The sequence below is a fragment of the Trichechus manatus genome, unplaced genomic scaffold (genome assembly GCF_000243295.1).
Source record: "Trichechus manatus latirostris isolate Lorelei unplaced genomic scaffold, TriManLat1.0 scaffold00123, whole genome shotgun sequence".
In the NCBI taxonomy this organism is placed as follows: Eukaryota; Metazoa; Chordata; class Mammalia; order Sirenia; family Trichechidae; genus Trichechus; species Trichechus manatus.
The window spans coordinates 540,127-561,674 of record NW_004444059.1 but is presented as its reverse complement, the minus strand read 5'-3'; the positions used below and the strand labels follow the sequence as shown (position 1 = coordinate 561,674).

Below are 21,548 nucleotides of genomic sequence, written 5' to 3'. Positions count from 1 at the left end.
TACCATATGTATAAATTTTCAGTATGAAAAGTGCAGAATTCAATAATTTTTGTTTCTACGTCCAAAATCCTTGGTTTATAACACTGTAAAGTATTTAAAAAAGGAGGAGGAAAGGAAAACCATCAGTGCCATCTACTGAAGAAGTCTAACATCTTAAAATGTGCTCAATAAGTTGCAGAGAAGCTTATCTAGAAGCAACATACAATCGAAAAGAAACTACTTCTGTTTTAACCATTTTACATTCTTATTGTCACTAGTATTTTCTTTTTCCCAAACAGAAATTCACATCCTCTAACCCAGTGCTAACAGAACCTTCTGTGATAGTGGAAATGTTCTACATCTGCCCTGTTCAATATGGCAGCCTAGTCACATGTGGCTAATGAGCCCTTGAAATGTGACTTAGTGAGACTAAGAAGCCAAATTTTTAACTTTATTTAATTTGAATTAATGTACATTTAAATAGCTGCATTGGCTATTGGTTACCCTATTGAACAGCACAGCTCTTCAATGTTGCCCTTGAATCAGCTATTCTGCACAGCCACCACTTGCTTATTTCCAAATTCTTCTTCATGTGTTCTCGTCAAACCCCAGTAGTACTAGACTGAACAGTACAGTGGTGACATTATCTTAATTGTTAATCTTGTAGATGGCTTCATATTCCTGAAGTTGATGGACAAACCTAGCATTAAGATTATTATAAAACATAGGGAGAAAACAATGGGATCTAATTTTCTTTTTTTAAATAGGCTAACAAACGTTAACTACAAATGCACGAACAGCAGGAGACAAATTATGTAATTGGGACCTCATAAATATTAAACACTTATGCTCAACAAAAGACTTTATCAAAAGAATAAAAAGACAATCTACAAACTGGGGAAAAATCTTTGGAAATGACATATCCGGTAAGGGTCTAATCACTAAAATACATAGAAAATTTCAACAACAACAAAAAGACAAATAACCCAATTAAAAAATGGGCAAAGGACATGAACAGACAGTTCAACAAAGGGAACGTTCAAGCGGCCAACAAACACATGAAAAGATTCTGAAGATCATTAGCCACTAGACAGATGCAAATCAAAACTACAATGAGATACCATCATACCCCGGCTAAAATGGTGCTGGTTAAAAAAAACAGGTAACAACAAAAGTTGACGAGAATGTGGGGAGATTGGAACCCTTATCCATTGCTGGTGGGACTGTAAAATGATACAACCACTATGGACAATGATACAGCATTGCCTCAAAAAACTGGAAATAGAATTACCTTATCATCCAGCAATCACACTTCTAGGTATATACCCTACAGACCTAACAGAAGTGACACGAACAACATATGCATGTCTATGTTCATTGCAGCATTCTTCACAATAGCAAAAAAATGGAAACAACCTAAGTGCCCTTCAATGGATGAACGGATAAGCAAAATGTGGTACGTACATACAATGGAATACTACACAACCATAAAGAACAACGATGAGTCCATGAAACGTATTATAACACGGATGGAACTGGAGGACATAATGCTAAGTAAAATAAGTCAATCGCATAAGTACAGATATTATATGATCCCACTTTTATAAGACAAGAATAGATATACGTACAGAGACCAACGTTCATTGATATTTACCAGGGATGGGGGGGTGATTCACTTTCTAGGTTGTAGACACTTGCTATTTTTGGTAATGGGAAAGGTAGCACAGAATGTGGGTGTAATGTGCATAGCCTGAAGAAAGTAAACAATGCCACTAAGAAGTGCAGAAGAGAAAAGGATATCTGTGCTAAAGAATATGATGCATATAATTTGGCAACAACACCAACAATAACCAAAAAACGAGTGTATGGTCACATATGTAGGTGTATAGGCATATATGTGTACAGGTAGGTACAGGTGAGTACATATGTGTGCACAGATAGAAGTGCTTATATGTACATGTAAGTATAGATATGTGTGTGCACGCATATATATTCACAGAGGACAAAGTTACTGACATAATCAAACACCTGGCGAGAATAGTCTTCTGAGTTTGAAGGCTTGCTCCCTTAGCCTTATGAGATAACTCAGTCAACTGGCATCATAAAGTTCATTCATGTTCCACATCCTAGTGAGGGGAGTAGCGTGTGGGGTCTTAAAAGCTTGCGAGCAGCCACCTAAGATACAACTATTGGTCTCTACTTGTTAGGAACAAAAGAGAAAGAAGGATACCAAAGTCTCAGAGAAGAAACTAGTCTACAGGGCTAACAGCCTACACAAGCCACGGCCTCATCTATCCTGAGACCAGAACTAGATGGTACCCAGCTACCACTACCGACCATTGTGATCAGGGTCACAACAGATGGACCCTGATAGAACGGGAGAAAAATGGAGAACAGATCTCAAATTCTTAAAAAGTCCAGACTTACTGGACCAGTTGAGACTACAGGACCCCCAGAGACTACTGCCTTGAGATACTCTTTAAATCTTGAACTGAAATGATCCCGAGGTCACCTTTTAGCAACATAATAGATTGACACCCAAAATAAAGGATTATCCATGAGTACGATGCATTCAAAAACCATCTATATGAGACCAAAAGGTCAACAATTACTCTAAAGGAAAGACGAGAAAATAAGGGGGCAGAGAAACTAGAGTACTGGAAATGGAATAACTAGAACACAATTAAAGAAAATGCTGACACACTGTGAAAAATGTAACTAATGTCACTGAACAATTTATGTAGAAATTGTCAAATGGGAACCTAATTTGCTATGTAAACTTTTACCAAAAACAATATTATTTTAAAAAATGCAAAGATAGTAAATATGTAATAAGGTCAAGACACAGGTAGCATAGAATAAAAATGTCTAAATTACATTGGTCAAACACATCTCTTGCAAATCTCAACATTTCCATGGAAAAGAATTTTTCCTCCAGTTTGAAAGCTCCCATCAATAAATTCTTTGGTCCCAGAGAAAAAAGATATTATATTTTCATCTGGATTATCTGTAATATCCAAGATTAAATATCTAAATAATTTGTTGAAAGTCTGATTCAATAGTTTGGTTCAATATTTTATCCTGTTAATATTATATGGGTTCTTCCATGTTTCTATAGTACAGGTGGCTTACTTTTCACAGCAGGAAAATATAGACCTAAAAACATTTCAGGCAAAACTCCCTGAATCTCGTTTCACAAAATAGGCTCAATCCCTGGCATCTTCTTTGCACTGTAGGAGGAAGGGGAACTCCAGTTTCATGTCTTCCAGTGACCTAGCCTGTGGGAGGGAAGGTTATTTAGGAGGGTGAAATTACCTAGCCAGCCCAAGTCCTAGGCTGGTAGAGTTAAGCGAAAGGAAGGAGGGCCAAGTGGTCCAAAGGAGGAACATGTATTCTAGGCCTGCCATTTACTAGGTGTGTGACCTCTGACCTTTACTTTCCAAACTTGCCTATTTCACAGATTAACAAGATTGGTAACAATAATATATATAGAAAGCACACTGGAAACTCAAATGCTATATAAAGTTATTATTATTCACGTGTATCTCCACAGCAACCAGTCCAAAGCTAACGATTAGATGCACAATAAATATGTAACTGAACAAGTACAACCATATTTTGCACTGTGCAAATTATATGCTGTATTACATTCATAGAATTGATTTTTTTTCTCCTTTGGGAAAGTATATGACTTTAAAGAAGATTTTACTCTATATGACAAAAAGATGTAAATTGTTTAACTGGCTTCTTGATTTTTCTTTTATATTAATTGTCCCTAGTGAGAACAGGAGCAGGTACTTTATTGAATCCAGCAAGGCTGATAGTTTTACCAAAGAAACAAGAGCCTAGAAAGGTCCAGTAAAAAGAGGAGGTAGTTTGATGTATGAGAAGCCTTTCAGGCAATGCTGAAGATTAAAGTCTGCTATCCAACAGGAAGAGAAGACAATAAGAAAAACAATGAAGTACTGCTAAAACACCTCTTTAGTTTCTTTAGAACAGATGACAACACTCGAGAATTATAATTAAGAAAAAAAATCACAGAAAGAATTAAGTAAATGGAGTGGTTAATAAGCATATAAAATCAGAGGTATCAAATGGGCTGAATGCAGGGAAAGATTGTAACTTTTAGTAGCTTTTGTTGCAGGTTTTTCTTACCTCTTCTGCTGTGCTAACATGTCGCCTCTGAGTTTTCTTGGGGCTCAAAAGGTTTCGACGACATGAACCACTCCAAGATGGACTTGGGACAGGCTTAATAGGAAAAGATTTTTCATACGCAGACATATGGCAGTGATGGTTTGACTTTCCCATAAAAGTGTTTGATAATCCACTAAAAAAAAAAAAAAAGTTTATAAGAAAAGGTAAGTTAAGAACAGCAAGTAAGATAAATCTATTGATTATTTTCACTTTCAAAAAAATAACAAAAACAAAAAACAGGTAGAATGGAATGCTTCCCATGGGAGGGAAATGTACACGACATTACTTAGTTCATATGCATTGCTGCATCAGGTTCTATGGCTTAAGAGACCTTAGATTACCAAACAATGTAATTATTTAACACTTACTACTGTATTCCTTGAGCAACCCTGGTGATGCAGTGGTTAAGCCCTTGGCTGAAAGGTCACCTGTTCGAACCCACCAGCCAATGCGGGAGAAAGATGTGGCAGTATGCTTCCATAAAAATTACTGCCTTGGAAACCCTATAAGGCAGTTCTACCCTGTCCTATAGAGCAGCTACGAGCCAGAACTGACTCAACAGCAACAGTTATTGTATTCCTTAGATCCACAATCTGTAAGTTCCTTTGGTAAAGAACCACATAGCTATGGGATATGACAGAATGATTATCAGACTAGACTTCTTCATAAAACCTGGGTTTCAGGAATTCTAAACATACACGTGCACACTTTCTATCTTCTACTCCCCGTGTCCTCCTACTCCCAAGTCCTTTCGGAAATAATACTTTAAGGTTAAATATGCAAAGATGAATACAGCTGAAGCCTCACAAGTTTTAAACTGAATTGCAAAATTTCCTGAAAGACCAGCAGAGGGCTCCCATCACTCATTAAAAAGTCAAAAGGTTTATTAGGTTGCATCACAGCTACTTCTTCTGGCCTCACTATCGACCCCCTCTGAAGGAGAATTTTGTTTTTGTTTATTTCTTTATACTATTTGTGCCCTCACTAATGGGGAAAAAAAAAATTTTGTGAAATCAACAAGCCAGCCTTATCTCTAAGGCTATATTAAGTTTTCTCTATGTGCTCTATCTCATCTATCAATATTCAGCAATATAAGTTTGAGGTACTTACTGAACATAATACCATTTTTTTTCTTTTCTGTTGAGAACTCAGAACAGAGATACACAGCTGAGTAAGTTGATTACAATGGACAGTACACAAAATCAATTCTTTAAACCAGTACATGTGCTGTGTATCCAAATGAAATCAGACTAAGCCTCATGGTTTCTGTGTGGGTTAGAGTGGAGAAAGGAGCAAGGACTCAGAATTTCAGGGACAAGCTATTCTGTTAGGATGGATGGAAGCAGCTAGGAAAAGATGACAAGAGCAGTATAATTTATTTGGTGAAGATATAATGGAGTCTCTGCTCATGAGAGCCTGTAAAAAGTGGTGGTTTCTTTCTTACTGAAGTTGTGGAGAATGACCTGGATTTTTGCCTTAAGATTCATAATAGCCTTACTAATCCTGAAAGGTCAAAATATACTCATAACCACCAAGATGTCCCTTAAAACTCTCCCCTCTAATAAGATTTCGCTATCATCAAAATTTGGCACCAAATAATCTAAATGTTAGACTTTAAATGGATTTGTCCACATTTCCATAGTTTAAAGTCCAAAAACTGTGTTCCTCTTTTAAAACGCCAATGTAATAACTTAGAGTCATTTTCTATTATACCTGAGGAAGGGTTTGTGAAGCAGACAGATAACCTACCTTGAGGTCTTTCGGGTTTCGAGGAAAAGACTCCGGCTGTTTCTTGATTTTTGCAAAGCTGAACCTGATGCTGGAGTGGAATTTCTCCACTGGCCATTTGCACTCTGGCCAAAGGTTCTTAAGTCGCCTGAGCCAAGAAAACTATCTGAGGAAGGGCTGTCTAAAAGAATAAAAGTTTGAATAAATTAAACAAATACCTACAGCTGGTGCCTCATATGATTGCAACCATGTCCAACACTGTATTCCAAAGTTATGTGGCATATCACCATGTCTCTCATGGAAGAAAGATCCCAGTCTCAACTGCCAGTAAAGTCTGCAGTAAGGGAACTTCTACAAACTATAATTGATTCAGCCATACTAACCTGAAAATTGATGAAGGAGCTGAATCCTGCCACAGCCATGTGCCTTATCTGCATCAATGTGACTCCGTGGTGTCCACCAAAAGTCAACATTTTACCCCAACTATATCTTGCAAGCACTCCCAGGCCTGGGCCTGAAAGAAGGTAGGCCAGACCAGTAAGAAACCAGGTGGAGGGCCAAGGAGAATTTAATTCAAATGAACAACAGTTATTGCTTAATAAGCAGCTCGTGTTACTTTCTGTTGTTGTTGTTAGATACCATGTTCATGACTCAGGGGCTCTCTCTAAGAGCAAAGATAACCTAAATGCTGCTTATTCTGGTCGGCTTATGGCAGGAATGACCCATCATATGCATCTGGTTCTGGTATGATAATCTTTAGTCACTTAATGCCATAGTTAACAGATGTATCAATATTCTGATGCTTGTTACTGTAATCAGACTAAGGATTATTATTTGAATCTTCTGAAGTGATGATTTACAAAACTAGGTGACAAAAATCCCTTGAAGTTTCAGCTATAAGTGGTAAAAAATTTTATATATTCTCCTCTTCCCCATTAGCACTACCAGGCAATTTAAAATAGCTCCTTCAAAATAGCTTCAGACATTAGGCTACAGAACTATGAGGAGCTCCCACGGAAAAACAGGAATAATTCTCTACTTCCTGAACCTTTAATGCTGACATCATTTTGAAAACCTTTTTTCAAAGAATATTACCATAAAAGTTGGCACTATAGTGTGTATTTACGTTATTTAAAAGATTTAATGCTTTTGATATTAATCCAAAAAGTAAGGTGGCCTACAAAAATACATTTTACATTGTGTTTTCTAGATTGGTCAAGATACCAGGATTTAGGGAAAATAAGGAAAAAAAATAACCAATCAAGATGATATACCAGTTGATTCATCAGTGGATGAACCTACTCTAACAATTAAAATAAAGCAAATTTACTTTCAAAATTAATTATAATGTTTTTCTTTGTAGTCAGTACCTATACTTAGCATCTATTATTATTATTTTAAGGGTAGAGACATCAGGCTAATGAAAACGAGTCTCACTAAAGGATCAGAAAATTATTTCCTTTAAACGCAATCTTTGTCTCACACTTTTTGGCTGAAATTTGATTAGGGAATTATGTAACTAGAGTTGTCTATTTGAGGAATAAATCTGTCAAGAAATCCCATTTACGCTGGCAGGTGTAAAATTTGAGACCAACAACAAGCCAGAGTAACCTCAATGGTATATGACAGAGACTTCAGCTTTAAAATACAAGAAAAAAGCACAAGATTAGGCAGTTTAACCAGAATAAGCTACTTCCATCTCCACTCAATGTAATCACTGAATAGTCTTCTATTGCTAATGTGATCAAGCAAAGCTAGAGAGGAACCAACAGAGGGCTGCAGATACTCTTTTTTTAAGTGAGGGTCTAACCTGGAATTCTGTCATCACTAAGAAATCAGAATTACAAATGCCACAAATAAGATTATTTATTATGTGCACACACATACAAAACTAGAAGGAAATACACCCAAAATTTAATTGTGCTTGTGTTCCAATGATAGTGATGAGTATTTTTCTCTACACACTTTCTTAGGGATCAGGCAATACTTGTCTGGGCATAATAAAATAAACTTTATATTAAAAAAGAAGAGCATGTCAGGCAGTCACTTATTACGAGAAAAAGCATCATTTGCTTTTGTTAACTTGAGGATTTATTTAGTCACTGTAATAGCAGGATGCTTTAAATCATCTTACCTACTAAATGCATTTGGCCTAATTTATTTTCCTAAGATGTGTCATTGATAATGGTTCTAAGCATGAGCAAAACCACTTATTTTCATCTCAATCTATTTTTCTCTCTTTAATATTAAGAAAAAAATTTTTTTGTTTTCATTGTGTCTTGAGGTCTGAAAGCCTGACCATCACTAAGTTATTAAACTGCCGCATTTTCTCTACTTTTTAAAGAATTAAAAAAAAAAAAAAAAATCAGTGCTTTTAATAGTTTAGTCTTGGGTGGAATGAGAAGCAGATTTTTAAAAATCTAGATCTGGAGAGGCCGATCCAGTAAAGCAGTATTTAGAAAGCTCCAGACCTTGAGCCTAAGGTTTGGGGCTTTCCTGTGCTCATTTCCATTTTGGTGGAGGAAAGGATAGCAGGGTGAGAGAGGAGACAAATACCAATACAGTCAGAATCAGGAGACCAAAGTGGGTAAACTGGGGGCCTACATCTAGCCCAATCAAGAGGTAAGGCACAAGGTGACTGTCCACAGAAATCAATGTGAGAATCATTAGAAAAGAATACATCCAAAGGAAATAGCAGAGACAAAATTCTGTAGGACTTGCAATGAACTGAAATGGATGTGGCAAAGAAAAAAGTTTTTAAAAACTATGATGTCAATCAATGTCACGAATTATACATGCAGAAATTATTGAAATACTGTATCTTTTGCTATGCATGCTTTCACCAAAAAAAAAAAAAAATTAAAATTTTAAAAAGTACATGTAAAAAGACCTTTTTTTAAAATTGTGATTTAGGTGAATACTTACAGAGTAAATTAGTTTCTCATTAAACAGTTAATACACAAATTATTTTGTGACACTGGTTAAAAAGTAAGATCTTAATTAAATAACTTATTATAAGAAAAAAATACACAGACCCCTGGCATTCACAGATTTAAAATTCTGATTGTTTGGGAGCAACACTGATCAGGCTTACTTGCTCAGGGACTAGAGGAAATTTGGCAGAGGCACATATTTGAATCTTCTAATAGACAAAGCATTCCCATTTCAATATGGCTTTGTTCACTGCAGTTATTCTCTATTCATCATTGTGTATAAAATTTTTTTCCCCTAAGAAATGGCCTTCAAGTGAAAGATAATACTTTAGTAAAAGATTTTGACATGGCAACAACTTGTGGTATGAGGATAAATACAGGAAAAATGTAACTCTTAAGAATCATGTGATTGAGTGAAAAGCCAGGCATCTGGTCAAATACTGCCATATTCAAGAACATGAAGATATGAGATGATCTCAGATACATCCTTTGTCAATATCAAGGGTCTACTGAAATTCAAAAGAAAAAAGTTATATCTCTATATATACACACATATACAAATGCTTTTAACTCACATTATTTATAATAGCTGAAAATAGTGGTCTGGTGGGAGGGCATCTAACCCACAGAGAGAATAGTGAGGCAAATACAGACACAGGCCCATTATTCCAAATCAGAGACCCTTGGGTACAGCTGTATTTCGGAATGAAGAATAATTAGGAATTTTAGAAAGATAACATAGTATACTGTGTAAGACTTTCTAGTATGGTACAGCACCCTGTAATCAAACATACTGATATATCTGCAGTGAACTGTATAAATATTCATATTTAGAGAGATAAATAAAGACAAAAAATAAATAGCTTCATGTCAGTTCATGTAGGTTTTACCAAGAAATGAATTCAGGTCAGGTTAGGTTTTAATGACAAATGAGATATAAAAAAAACTTTTTTTTGTTCTCAGAGTTTTATGGATTTTTAAATTGCATATAAGAGATTGAGGACATATATTTAAATTCCATGGATTATTAGACATAAATAGACAGTGACAAATATGTAGAATAGCAGGTAAACAGATGGAAAAGTAAAAATAAAAATACTGAGCTAAAAAAGATATATGTACTGAATGACATAATATGTACCATGCTTGTACACGCAGATTAAAATTGAAGAGGCCACTGGAGTTGAGTAACATAAGAGATGAGTTGCGATACAGAGATTTTCAGTGTAATTTTCTACATAATTGTTTATTATTAAGCAATCATTTTAAACTAAAAGCACAGATTCTATCCAATGGTACATCAGTATATGAAATCACAAGCAAACACAGACTGAGTTCAAAAAGAAGTACCACTGATCTGATTCCATTAAGCACTCAACTGTCTCTAGGACTAATAATGAGCTATGAAACCATATTTATATTTTCAGGCTCTCTACTCATCAGAAAGGTCTTTTCGATAATAACGGTAGTTACTTTCTGAGAAGATTAACTGATTTTTCTATACAAATTATGCACATACTATATGGAGGTCACTGCCCACCCCAGGATAGGAAATCCAGTGCCCAGGGCAGATGAAATGCCACCCACTTAAAAGACACTTAAATATAACATAAATCTAAAAGAGTATCATACTAACAACTGTTTAAGGGAGGAGATCTCATTCTTGCTGACAAAGAATCCTGAGGAAGCCAAATAACAACAATAATTATTATTTGCATTTCATACTTATCATCTCAATTCATCTTTGTAAAAATCCCATGAGGCAGGTTTAATACTATTACTAGTATTCTCATTTTGTGAGGAGACTGAAGCATGAGGAGGGAAAAGATATGCCAAGACCACTGATTCTTCAAGGTACACAAATGTCTATAATCTTGCTGAGTCACACTGCCAGGAGGCTAATCAACAAAACTCTTTGTTTCCCAAGATAGAGGCAGAAGATCATTGGGGGTTCAAAACTTAGGAAGGGGCAGATGAGAAGTCAGGCAGGCCAGAGGATAGGAACAGCCTAGATAATGCATCATGTCATCTGTCATCATGGATCATGAGTTGAATAAGCAAGCCCTTGAATACGCAAGCATGGCTGTGGCAGGTGCTAGATAGAAACACGTAGTTAACATTTCCTGCCCTGATGGAGGGACAAGCTTTGGTAGAAATAAATTTTCAGGTTTCATGGTTTCCAGCAGAATGGACATAGGCAAACTCTGTGCTTTAAATCAGCGCAAAACAAAACCCTTTACATCATACATGATCGAACAAACAAACAAAAAAGCTGTACTGCTTTTGACAAGAAGGAAAATGGACTGCTAAATTATTTGAAAAAAATTAATATTTGGTTGAGACTAGATCAGCAAAATTTTATAGCAACCACATACATACATACAAAAAGCTTATTAAAATGTTTTAGTGGAGAAAATACCATTTTGCTTTTGACAATGCTTTTACTTTTAGAGATGATAAAGACAAACAATTTGCTAGGAAGAGATCAGAAAGGTATAGTGCCTTGACTCCAAGCACTGTGTCTTACCTGAGTAATAATTTGGATCAGAAGCTGTACTTCTTGTGGAACATGTAAACGATCGGTCCAAATTTCCTTGCCTGGAAGGTAAAATCTAAACAAAACAGAAGATTTTTTCTTCAATCATATTTTTGACAATAAAATAGAAAAAAGAATGTATCAATAAACAAAATTATGATATATTTCAAAACTCAATAAAATGAAATAGTGCAAATTATGTATTAATAAGAAAGGAAAACACAAAAAATCTGATAAAATGATTCAGAATTCAAGGGAGAAAATACCCGTTATACAATGTAATTTATGGAATGCTTGTTAGAAGGTAAATATGTACTTAGTATATTCTGTACTGAAAGCCAGTTGTGTCACATAACACAGAAGCAGAGAAAATCAGCCTGGTTTACTTTTGATCAATTTAGAGATAGCTCTTAACCACAAGTGGTGCGGTAGGCCTAGTACAAATCTGGAAATGTGGCTAATATTGTTATCAAAATGATTATGGGATAGTGCTACAGGTATTTAATGCCTAGAGACCAAGGATGCTAAACATCCTGCTATGCCTGGGACACAGTCACACAGCAAAGAATTATTGACTTTCCTACTGAGAAAGACTGCTTTGTAACAGTGTTTCTTCAAACTTGAATGTGCATATAAATCAGCTAGACATATTGTTAAAATACAGATTCTAATTCAGAAGCCTCACATTATGCATTTCTAACAAGCTCCCAGGTAATGCCAATGCTGCTGATCCTGGACTGGACTTTGAAAAACTAGACTTTCTAGCGTAAGGAAATCTTAGAGCTGCTATGTATTTACACATTTTCCTCCCATTTGGTGCACAGAAATTTTAAGACACTATTTTAAAAGAAAGAAGCCCGGTGCCACAATGGTTAAGCACTTGGCTGCTAACTGAAAGGCCAGCAATTCGAACCCACCAGTGGCTCCGTGGGAGAAAAAGACCTTGCAGTCTGCTCCTGTAAAGGATTACAGCCTAAGAAACCCTATGGGGGCAGTTCTACTATGTCACATGGGGTCACTCTGAGTCAGAATTGACTCGATGGCACATAACAGCAGCAACAACTTTAAAATAATGCTTATCTGTGTACTGGTAATTGCAGTATTCAGAGAAACAGTGAAGAGTTTTCTAGAAGGTACTGTTCTCAAAGAACTCATATGTAGCCTGGTTTTTGTCTATAATGTATACCACAGAATTCCAAACACTAAAATTCTTGATATTAAAAAGTTTACGTACACACTTGTACTTTTGAGTTGGCATTTAAACTACATGAAAACTTAAGATAAGTCAAAGTAATTAATTAATTAAGGGAAGAAAATTATTCCTAACCTGATGGTCAGAAAGTGAAAGCTGGTCCTCTGGTAAACCTGTCTGTGGCAGGAGATGAGCTTTGAATACAGAGTTGTGGTTCACTAAAGTTACTTCTCCAGCATCCATCCTCATTCTATCAGCAATATCATCTAGGCAAAGAACACAGATTACTTCAAGTCACATAATTCTATAACTTTTTTTACTATGAATCAATTCTTTTGCCTAATACGATTCCCAAAGAACAACTCTACAGTCAGATAAAACCCCTCCTTCAAAACTAACCACTGACAAGAAATGTCATTGTCAAAAGAGGCCCATGTGCAGAAACTGGCTCATTTGAAATTGATTTGAGATCACTGACCAAATACTTCAAAACTTGTACAAGTATTAAAACAGCTTAATTCAAAGTTTTAAAAAATAATGAAATTTCCCTGAAAGAAGTTTTAAAATGCTTAACTGAAGAAAAATTTTAAGTATAAAAAAATCAGGGAAAAAATGTTACCCTTCAGAAACAAATAGTGTTAACATTGGTTTATTTCCTCTGTTTTAACTCACAGAGGTGTTTTAAAAAATTAATTCACTTAAAGATTTTTTTCTGGAAGAAGCATAATTTATTCATATAGTTCCCAACAGATAACACAAGCTCAATCACTGCAATATTGTGGCAGAGTATTACTTTATAACCACGTTTGAGACACTCGTTACTATAAAAGAACTAGAATAAGAAAAAATGGGAGTTAAAGGAACTTAGTGACTTAGAGTGGTAACAGCAATGAGTGAAAATGCAAACAAATGACCACGAACGAAGGGGAAAGAGAAGGCAGATTAAGCAAAAGGAAACAAAAAAAGTAGAGAGAAGGCTAATGCGAATTTAAAATTTTAATTAAAAGATGAATATGGGATGTTAGAAGATCTAATTGTACAAATTTTTTCACCTTTTCCCAAATCGGCTACTAGTCCTGACATTGTATTAACCCCCTTTAAGACATAAAGTACTATGAATGAAATAGTGGGAAACATTCCAACCACAATACTTCTCAATGCTGCCAGCTACATACAACAAAAAATGTATATTAATAAAATTATTTATCATATAGACGGCAGTATACCATAGTACTAAAGAACAAAGACTCTACAACCAGACTGCCTGGGTTCATATCCTGTCTCTACCAGCTGTAGTTCTGTGACTCTAGACAAGCTTCTTAACTTCTGTGTCTCAGTTTCCTTGTTAATAAAATAAGGATAGTAATAGTATCTACCTTGTAAGTACTTTTAGATACCCTTGTAGGGTGGTTGTAAGAATTAAATGAGTTAATATATTTTAAGTGCTTACAACAGGGTCTGACACATAGTAAACATCTGCTAGTGGATATCGGTAATTTCCTTTTCAAATACAACGAATGAAAAAATGCTTCTAAATGACTCTACAAACAATGTCCCAACCAAAAGAAAATTATGTTTTGTATATAGTTTCAGATAATTAGAATTAAGATCTCCCTTAAAAATATTATTAGGCACAAAGATGCAAATATTGAGAATGTTAGGAAAACTCATTCTTGAACTCCAGCTTGACTAATCAGAGTAACAGGGTTGAACGACTACTTCATTGTTAGCCTTACCCATGTCAGGTCTTTTCACATCACTGACTTTAGAAAAATACAAAGTCCTATAAAAGAAGACAGAAAACAGAAACATTACATACGGAAACATCTATTTCATATAATAATAGAACAGGAAGCCACTCATTTGTGATATCTGTTTGCGTTCTTAGTGGAGAAAGGTGATAAGGAGAGTTGACTTGATGGGAAAAGACTGAAAATCAAAACCAGCCTGAGGTAGTTCCAAACATTTCTGCAAACTGTGCTACACTAAAGCAGTTCCAGACTATCCACAGAATCACAGAATATTAAAGGGAGAAGAAAATTTGCAGATCCAATCCTTGGGATATTATGTGATTTGCATAAGGTCATAAAGATAGTAGCGACTGCTGAAAGTACCATCTAGAAATTCTCCCCAATCCACTGCTCTTTCTGTTTCCTCATCCCAAACTATTTCATAAAGAAGGGACAAACTTTGTGGTGGTCCTATTAAGACTTGTTTTCCATTATGTCTTACTCAGTGGCCAAATATAAAGTTACTGATATTCTGAGGACAATCAAGGAATACTTTGCAGTTTTACTAAGTAGTTTTCCCCATTATCAACTAAACTGCTACAAACCAAAGCCCCGTGCCTATGTGAAATTACTTTCTTTTCTGATGTATTTGCCTTTGCCAGAAAAACAGTTAAACCCTAGCTGCTTGGAAATAGGTTAATAAACATACTCTTGGCACACCGGCTTCTTGGCAGATTTCCAAGAGGAGGAAACTAGGGATGGTTAGTAGTCACACCTATATATATTCATAATCATATCACCATATTTTGAAAAAGACTGAGCACCTAATCAACCACCTAGCAATACCAGGGTTTCGATCTATTCAGGAGACTAAATGATAACAGACATTCTTTGTGATCACAATAACAAAGTGCACACACAAAGGAAGGCTACTTGAGTTTTTCTTGGCATGGCTACAGACTAAGCAGTGTAATCATCTGATCATCTAGCCTTGCCAGGAAGGATTCCCAAAGAATTCAAGCCTCAGATTTAGGCCTTAAATGTATTTCCAAATGCTCAATTTCACAAAAGGCTTCTATCTAGAAAACTTCCAAAGTATTATTTCCCCTTCCTTCTTTTTTAATAAAGCTGAGTTCCCTGTGTCCCAGATTAAGGGGAAAAAAATCACATCCACAAATAAATTAACAGTGGCTTTTTCACATTTCACTCTTACAGGTCACTTCGTAATTGTCATCTCTGGCCTTTTTTTAATAAGGATGCCACCGTGAAAGCCTGCATTTTGCTGAGATGAAAGTGAAGAGGGAAGCAAGCTAAAAATTCACAGAATTTTAGAGATTATGTCCAGAGTGGTTAAATGACTTGCCTGAAATCACACAGATGGAGCAAAGTGAGGACATAAACCCAGGTATCCTGACTCCTGGGCAAGTGTGCTTTCAACAAATATCACACAGCTTCATATACACTGACAAGATGAAAGTAATCCCTAACCAACCCTGGGGAATCCATACTGATTTATATTTTTAAATGATTAAAACCCCACACATACATTTTAATAGAAATATATCTAGCTTCTTCAGTGTGCTTATGATATTTTCTTGTTGTCAATTTGCAATTACACTGGGAGAAGGGAAGGTTCTCTATGAAATGCTGGATCTGGAACCTTTGGTGCCAACAATGAAAATATTTTATAATCTTGTCAGTGTCTGAGAAATGAAGAATAAATGAATCCAAATCTAAAAGATTCATAATTTTTAGTCTACAATTTTGACTTTTCATGTCCCGTACCACAAATGTATTTTGCAAGCATAAGAATTTTCTTTCCTTTTAAGAAAATTATTCTAATAATTCGTTTTCTAGTACTCAATTGTCATTTAACTTACTGAAAGAACACAAGCTGTTACAGGTGTTCAGTTGAAGTCAGGTTAGCTTATAGAAACTCTAAAAAAAAGATGGCAGAGTCCTGATTTTAACAGAATATAACAAGTATGGTAAAACATTTATAAGCTAACATACATGCAAAGAGATGATTTTGAAAGAGAATATTTGAGGCTATGATGAAGTTACATATTGAGGAAAATACATATTGAGGAGAAGCATTGTGTAATTAGCTTTATACAGGACCAAGATGTGGTTAGGACAATTTATGACATGAGAAGGGTGTGGAAATGATCCTATGAATCACCCTACCCTGAGTGCTGGAAAATAATTATGTATATGGCCCAGTTCCTACTATACCATCATGTATTTGCTTTTGTTTTTCATACTTTCAAATGTTATCTCTCCCAATTAGACTCTAACATCTTAAAGGTAAGATAATATTCAACTTCTTTCATGTAACAAACATTAACAGTATGCCAACTATGTGCCAGGTGCTGAGGATATAAAGCAGTCCCTGCCACCGAGGAATTCACTATCTAATGGGGGAAGCCAGATCCATAAACAGATACTTACGGCAAGACAATAAAGCTAATGCAATCGGTACAAAGCAAGGGAATCCAGGGGAAGGAAAGGAAGGACTTCAAAAGCAGTAGTCAAGAGTTACATCACCTAAGCCTGAAGTAGCAGAACCTGTACCCATCCACTCCCTCTAGATTTAACTCATCAAATGGGTGACATCAAGACCATCTTTGTGATCAGGATAATTAACTGGAATCAGGTAAAAGTGAATGAGGCTTCTGAAGATAAAAACAAATGAGGCTTCCTGAAAGGGACTAGAGGGAAGAAAATCTCTAAACTGGGAGAAGGTTAAGGGATTATGCTTAAAGAGATGCTTAAAGTTTCACTGTACCTGTAATTTTGTAATTCAGTGTAACCTATATTTCAACACGAGTCCTTAACACAAATTATCTTTCTGAAAATCAAAGATTTAGAAGATGATGAGATCTATTCCATCCAGAATACCTAACTGGAATAAAGACCCCCAAGTCAAATAGTTGGTAGCCTATAAAGGTTTTATATGAATTTTACAAGAATCACCGCCCCAAATATCGTAATAGAGTACCAAATGTGAAGAGAAATAACTTTAACAAGGCTGACTTTAAAGTGATAAAGGGGCAAGTAATAGCCAACAAGATAGTGGAAATACAGAGGCACCGATAAACAGAAATCACCAAGCTCAAGACAAGAGAAACTGGGCATACATCCAGAGATCACGTTAGAGTACACCAAGAAAGAGACAGTTCGACGGAATTACCAGGCGGCGATGAGACAGGTAAGCAAACTGTGGCAGCTAAGGGGATTTTCATAAGCTGGACAGAAGTGTGGAGACGTCTCTTTCTGGTGGTGGCACTAGCGATATCACAGCTCCGGGAGATACCGCAGACTAAGGGAGCTGGAGAAATGTTTACGTGAGACGCAGAAGTAGTCGAGAAAGATCATTCAGGTCTCCAGGAAGGCGGAAGGTGAAGCAGGTGTGACAGAAAAGCTGAGCTTCCCGGCGAAAACAGCTCTTCCCTCAGAGAAGCCCCCGCTCTGGCGGGAAAGCCCCGGAACCCCAGCCGGCAGTTTCCCCACAAGTAGGGTCGGGTGCCCAGATGGGGCCTGTGGCACCGGCGGGGTAGGGGAGGACGGCGACCTCTCCGCGAGCCAGGAGAAAGGGCCCTGAAGAAACGGCCTCAGGAAGCCTAACTAACCGCCGCGGGCCGAACTGCGGCTGAGGGACAGCAGGAGGGGGGGGATGGTCCCGGGGGGCGGGGCAGAGGAAAAGGCTCCAGACCCACAGCCGTCCCCGCTTCCGCCCAACCCAACGCAGGCCGGCGGACCCGGTCCGGCACTGCCTCCCGGCCCAGACTCCCTCCATCCTCACCCCTCCCCCAGCTTCCCGCCGCCACTCACCGAACCGGAACCGGCTACTCTGCGAAGGGGTTTCCGGTCGGGCGCGGAACGCAAAACCCGGGAACCGTCGCGAACTGGAAACGCCCCCACATCACCGGAAGAGCCACTGGGTGGCTGCGGAGGAGGGCGCAGTGGGACGGGGGTAGGGGGGTTAAAGACTAGAGTTGAGGACCCACGGAACGCCTGCGCGGTGTGGCGAGGGCTGAGAATCCCGGGGATCACCAAAGGCCGTGGTCATAATTTCTCTTTTCCGGGGCTTTCAGTTTGAGCTTTTTGCAACTTCTCGTTCTCGGAATATTGTTAGTGAGCCCTTCGTCCTTCACTTTTCTCTGTTCCCTGGGTCTCCGTAACCGCCGCTTTCTGGTTCCGCGCAGCGATTTTTTGCTTATGCTTTGGTTTCCATGGCAGCTTCTCGCCTTGGCCGTAGATCCGCAAAAGCCTGTGGCTTCCCCGACAGATGGGAACCTAAGAGCTAAATCGAATCTCAGACTATACTCTGCTTGGTTGAAAATCACAGAACGTTAGTGCTTGTAGGGGTTATTGGAGATAGTTTCTAACAGGTTCAGAGAAGGGAAGTCATTTCCCAGAGTTACATAGTGCATGGCAAATCTAGGACAAGGAAACAAGTTTCCTAACTTGCAGTCCAGTACTCTTCGCACTACATCATGCTTTACTGACCATTTGGGGTTGGGGGTAGGTGGTGGGGAGTAGCTTGGGTAGAGCTTAGGTTAGTGTCTGGTAACGTGTAGAACCTTCCAGAAGAGGTGTCAGGAAAGCTATAAGGGACCCACCAGCGATCTACTTTCCTGGGAAGAGATAGGAAAGGATCCAGTAGTCTGTGACCTTTGAACGACTAAAAGGCCCTAGGAACAAATACCGTGTTTGTCCGTTCAAACTGTTTACCAAATCACCTTAATTTGGCTGGCCTCTGGACCCAGGCCCTGTCTAGAAGTCTTGGAGAAATGCTTCTGAGTAGTCAATCCAGACCCAGATGAGAGCCAGAGTTTGAGCTCATACTTGAATAAGAGTGGCCTCTGGTGCCCCCCACCCTTTTAAACACTTTCAGCAGCTAGGAAAAGAGGGTGCTTGATAAGAGTTCAGGGGCTCCTGCCCTGTCAAATGTGTGAGAGTAGATTATTTTTATCACCATATGCTGGTATTTTTCTACTGTCAGGTCTTAAGGCCTAGTAGTATTGGACATACCTGGTACATGTCAGTTTTGTCTATCTTAATCATTCCACAGATCTGTTCATTTGGATTAAACTCTTCGCAGGAGACAGCCATGCATAAAGAGGAATTTCATCTGAAATTTTTCATGTGTATGATTCAATCTCGCCGGTTAGTCAGGAATCCTCAGAGCACAGGTACTATCGTCTCCTAATTATACCCCAGTGACAGGGAATGGGTCCTCTTGCAGGAAGTCTCAATACACCATTTGGAACTTAGTAGTGTAAATACAGATTTCAAGGGTCAGTTGACCTTAATTTATTCTGTTCCCACTATTATAAAATATTTGTCACTGAGTCATGTCTTTTTGTTGTACAAGTATCAGGTGAGATTTTGGCCTGGTATGTGGGTTCAGGCCCTTAGGAAAATAAGGAAGGCTAGGGAGTTGAGGGGGAACAGGTATTATAGCCCACGAGCTGGCAGTTGATTTCTCTGCCCTTTATGAATTATTTCAACTTGTCTGAGCTCCTCTGTGGGAGTCCTTGTTGCCACTGTAATTAACACGGCCAAATCTGTAAGATAAATCAAGCTTCAAAGAAAAATGGCCTTTTCTTCCACCCCAGTCTCAATTATCTTGTATGTGTCCTGCATTTCCTCCATTTATATTGTGGAAGGAATAGAAACGTTTTTAGATAAGATAGTTATTGAGAAGAGTCATAGTTTCTCTAATTTTCTGCTGGGTTTATGGAAATAAGGTCCTGGACAGCTGGGAGCCATAGGGAGAATGAAAAGGAGTAAGAAACATTCTCTTCCCTGGACCCCACCTTGAAGGTGACCTAGAACTATTGCTTCCCAGCTGGGGAAGTTTCAACCTCCAGCATGCTCATACAAAAGCTACCACCAAAGACAGACATCTTGAAGAGTCTAGACACTGTGGATGATCCAGCGACCGTGGAAGGCATACCTGTTTTCAAAAATGGTGAGGCACGTGAGTAAATAAGGGGGCAGAGTTCGCACAGGAGTATTGCAAAGTGAAAAGTTTATGTATAGTACTGTAAACTGGGGTAGACTTAACCAAAGTCAGAGTTAAGGTGCAAAGAAAAAAATGCATGTGCGTGTGTAGTAGGTCATCTGGGAAACTGTAGAGAAAGGAACAATTCTCACTATGAAGAATAGCTGATTTAGTCAATAATGAATCATTTGGCTTCCTCATAACTATAAGCTACTAATTTGGTTTACTGTCAGCCACCTTGATATGTAAAAACGTGAAACTTAAATAAGGGATTAAATTAATGAGTTATCGTATTAGAATATTATTGTAAATATTGTAAAAATATTCACCTTAGGAATCCATTTAATAACAAATTTCTCTTGTATTAAAGGCAATGTTTAATTCATAAACAATTTATTTGAGGCTTCAGAAACACATCTATGATTTTCTTTTCAACTGAAATGCATCTATATTGGAATCAGTTCATTGCAAACATTGAGTTCCTGCTATGTGTCAAATACTCGACTAGAAATGATAAAGATGTTGTAAAATATATATATATATATGTTGTTGTTAGGTGCCATCAAGTCATTCCAACTCATAACGACCCAATGTACAATAGAATGAAGCACTGCCTGGTCCTCTGCCATCCTCACAATCGTTGCTATGTTTGAGCCCATTGTTGCAGCCACTGTGTCAATCCATCTAATTTAGTGTCTTCCTCTTTTTGCTGTCCCTCTACTAAGTATGATGTCCTTCTCCAGGAACTGGTCCCTCCTGATAACATGTCAAAGTAAGTGAGATGAAGTCTCACCATCCTTGCTTCTAGTGACCATTCGGGCCGTACGTCTTTCAAGATACATTTGTTCATTCTTTTGGCAGTCTGTGTTATATTCAATATTCTTCACCAACACCATAATTGAAAGGCATCGATTCTTCTTCAGTCTTCCTTACTCATTGTCCAGCTTTTGCATGCATATGAGGTGATTGAAAATATCATAGCTTTGGTCAGGCACACGTTAGTCCTCAAAGTGACATCTTTGCTTTTGAACACTTTAAAGAGGTCTTTTGCGTTAGATTTGCCCAGTGCAGTATAAGGTTGGTTTCTTGACTGCTGCTTCCATGGGCATTGATTGTGGATCCAAGTAAAATAAAATCCTTGGCAACGTCAGTATTTGCTCTATTTATCATGACATTACTTATGGTCCAGTTGTGAAAATTTTTGTTTCCTTTATGTTAGCTGTAATCCATACTGAAAGCAGTA

At 37.6% G+C, this 21,548-nt stretch overlaps 2 protein-coding genes across 6 annotated transcripts in view; one reads left to right on the top strand and one right to left on the bottom strand.

Annotated features, from left to right (window-relative positions):
• The window catches only part of SENP1 (SUMO specific peptidase 1), a 51,527-nt gene extending 32,647 nt beyond the window's left edge, over positions 1-18,880 (bottom strand). The window contains exons 1-6 of one of the 5 annotated variants that reach the window (XM_004384539.2): positions 18,127-18,880; positions 14,299-14,345; positions 12,698-12,828; positions 11,362-11,446; positions 5,923-6,082; positions 4,135-4,306 (exon numbers count right to left, since the gene is read on the bottom strand). In XM_004384539.2, coding sequence (XP_004384596.1) covers positions 4,135-4,306; positions 5,923-6,082; positions 11,362-11,446; positions 12,698-12,828; positions 14,299-14,302 — 552 coding nt within the window. In that variant the 5' untranslated portion in view covers positions 14,303-14,345; positions 18,127-18,880. Of the gene's footprint in view, positions 1-4,134; positions 4,307-5,922; positions 6,083-11,361; positions 11,447-12,697; positions 12,829-14,298; positions 17,459-17,485; positions 17,880-18,126 lie in introns of those variants that run through there. The other 4 variants (XM_023738821.1, XM_023738820.1, XM_023738819.1 and 1 more) reach the window with 4 other exon arrangements.
• Positions 18,881-19,062: 182 nt separating this feature from the next.
• The window catches only part of PFKM (phosphofructokinase, muscle), a 53,370-nt gene continuing 50,884 nt past the window's right edge, over positions 19,063-21,548 (top strand). Inside the window, exons 1-2 of the mRNA XM_023738817.1 lie at positions 19,063-19,490; positions 20,150-20,272. Coding sequence (XP_023594585.1) covers positions 19,277-19,490; positions 20,150-20,272 — 337 coding nt within the window. The 5' untranslated portion in view covers positions 19,063-19,276. The remainder of the gene's footprint in view (positions 19,491-20,149; positions 20,273-21,548) is intronic.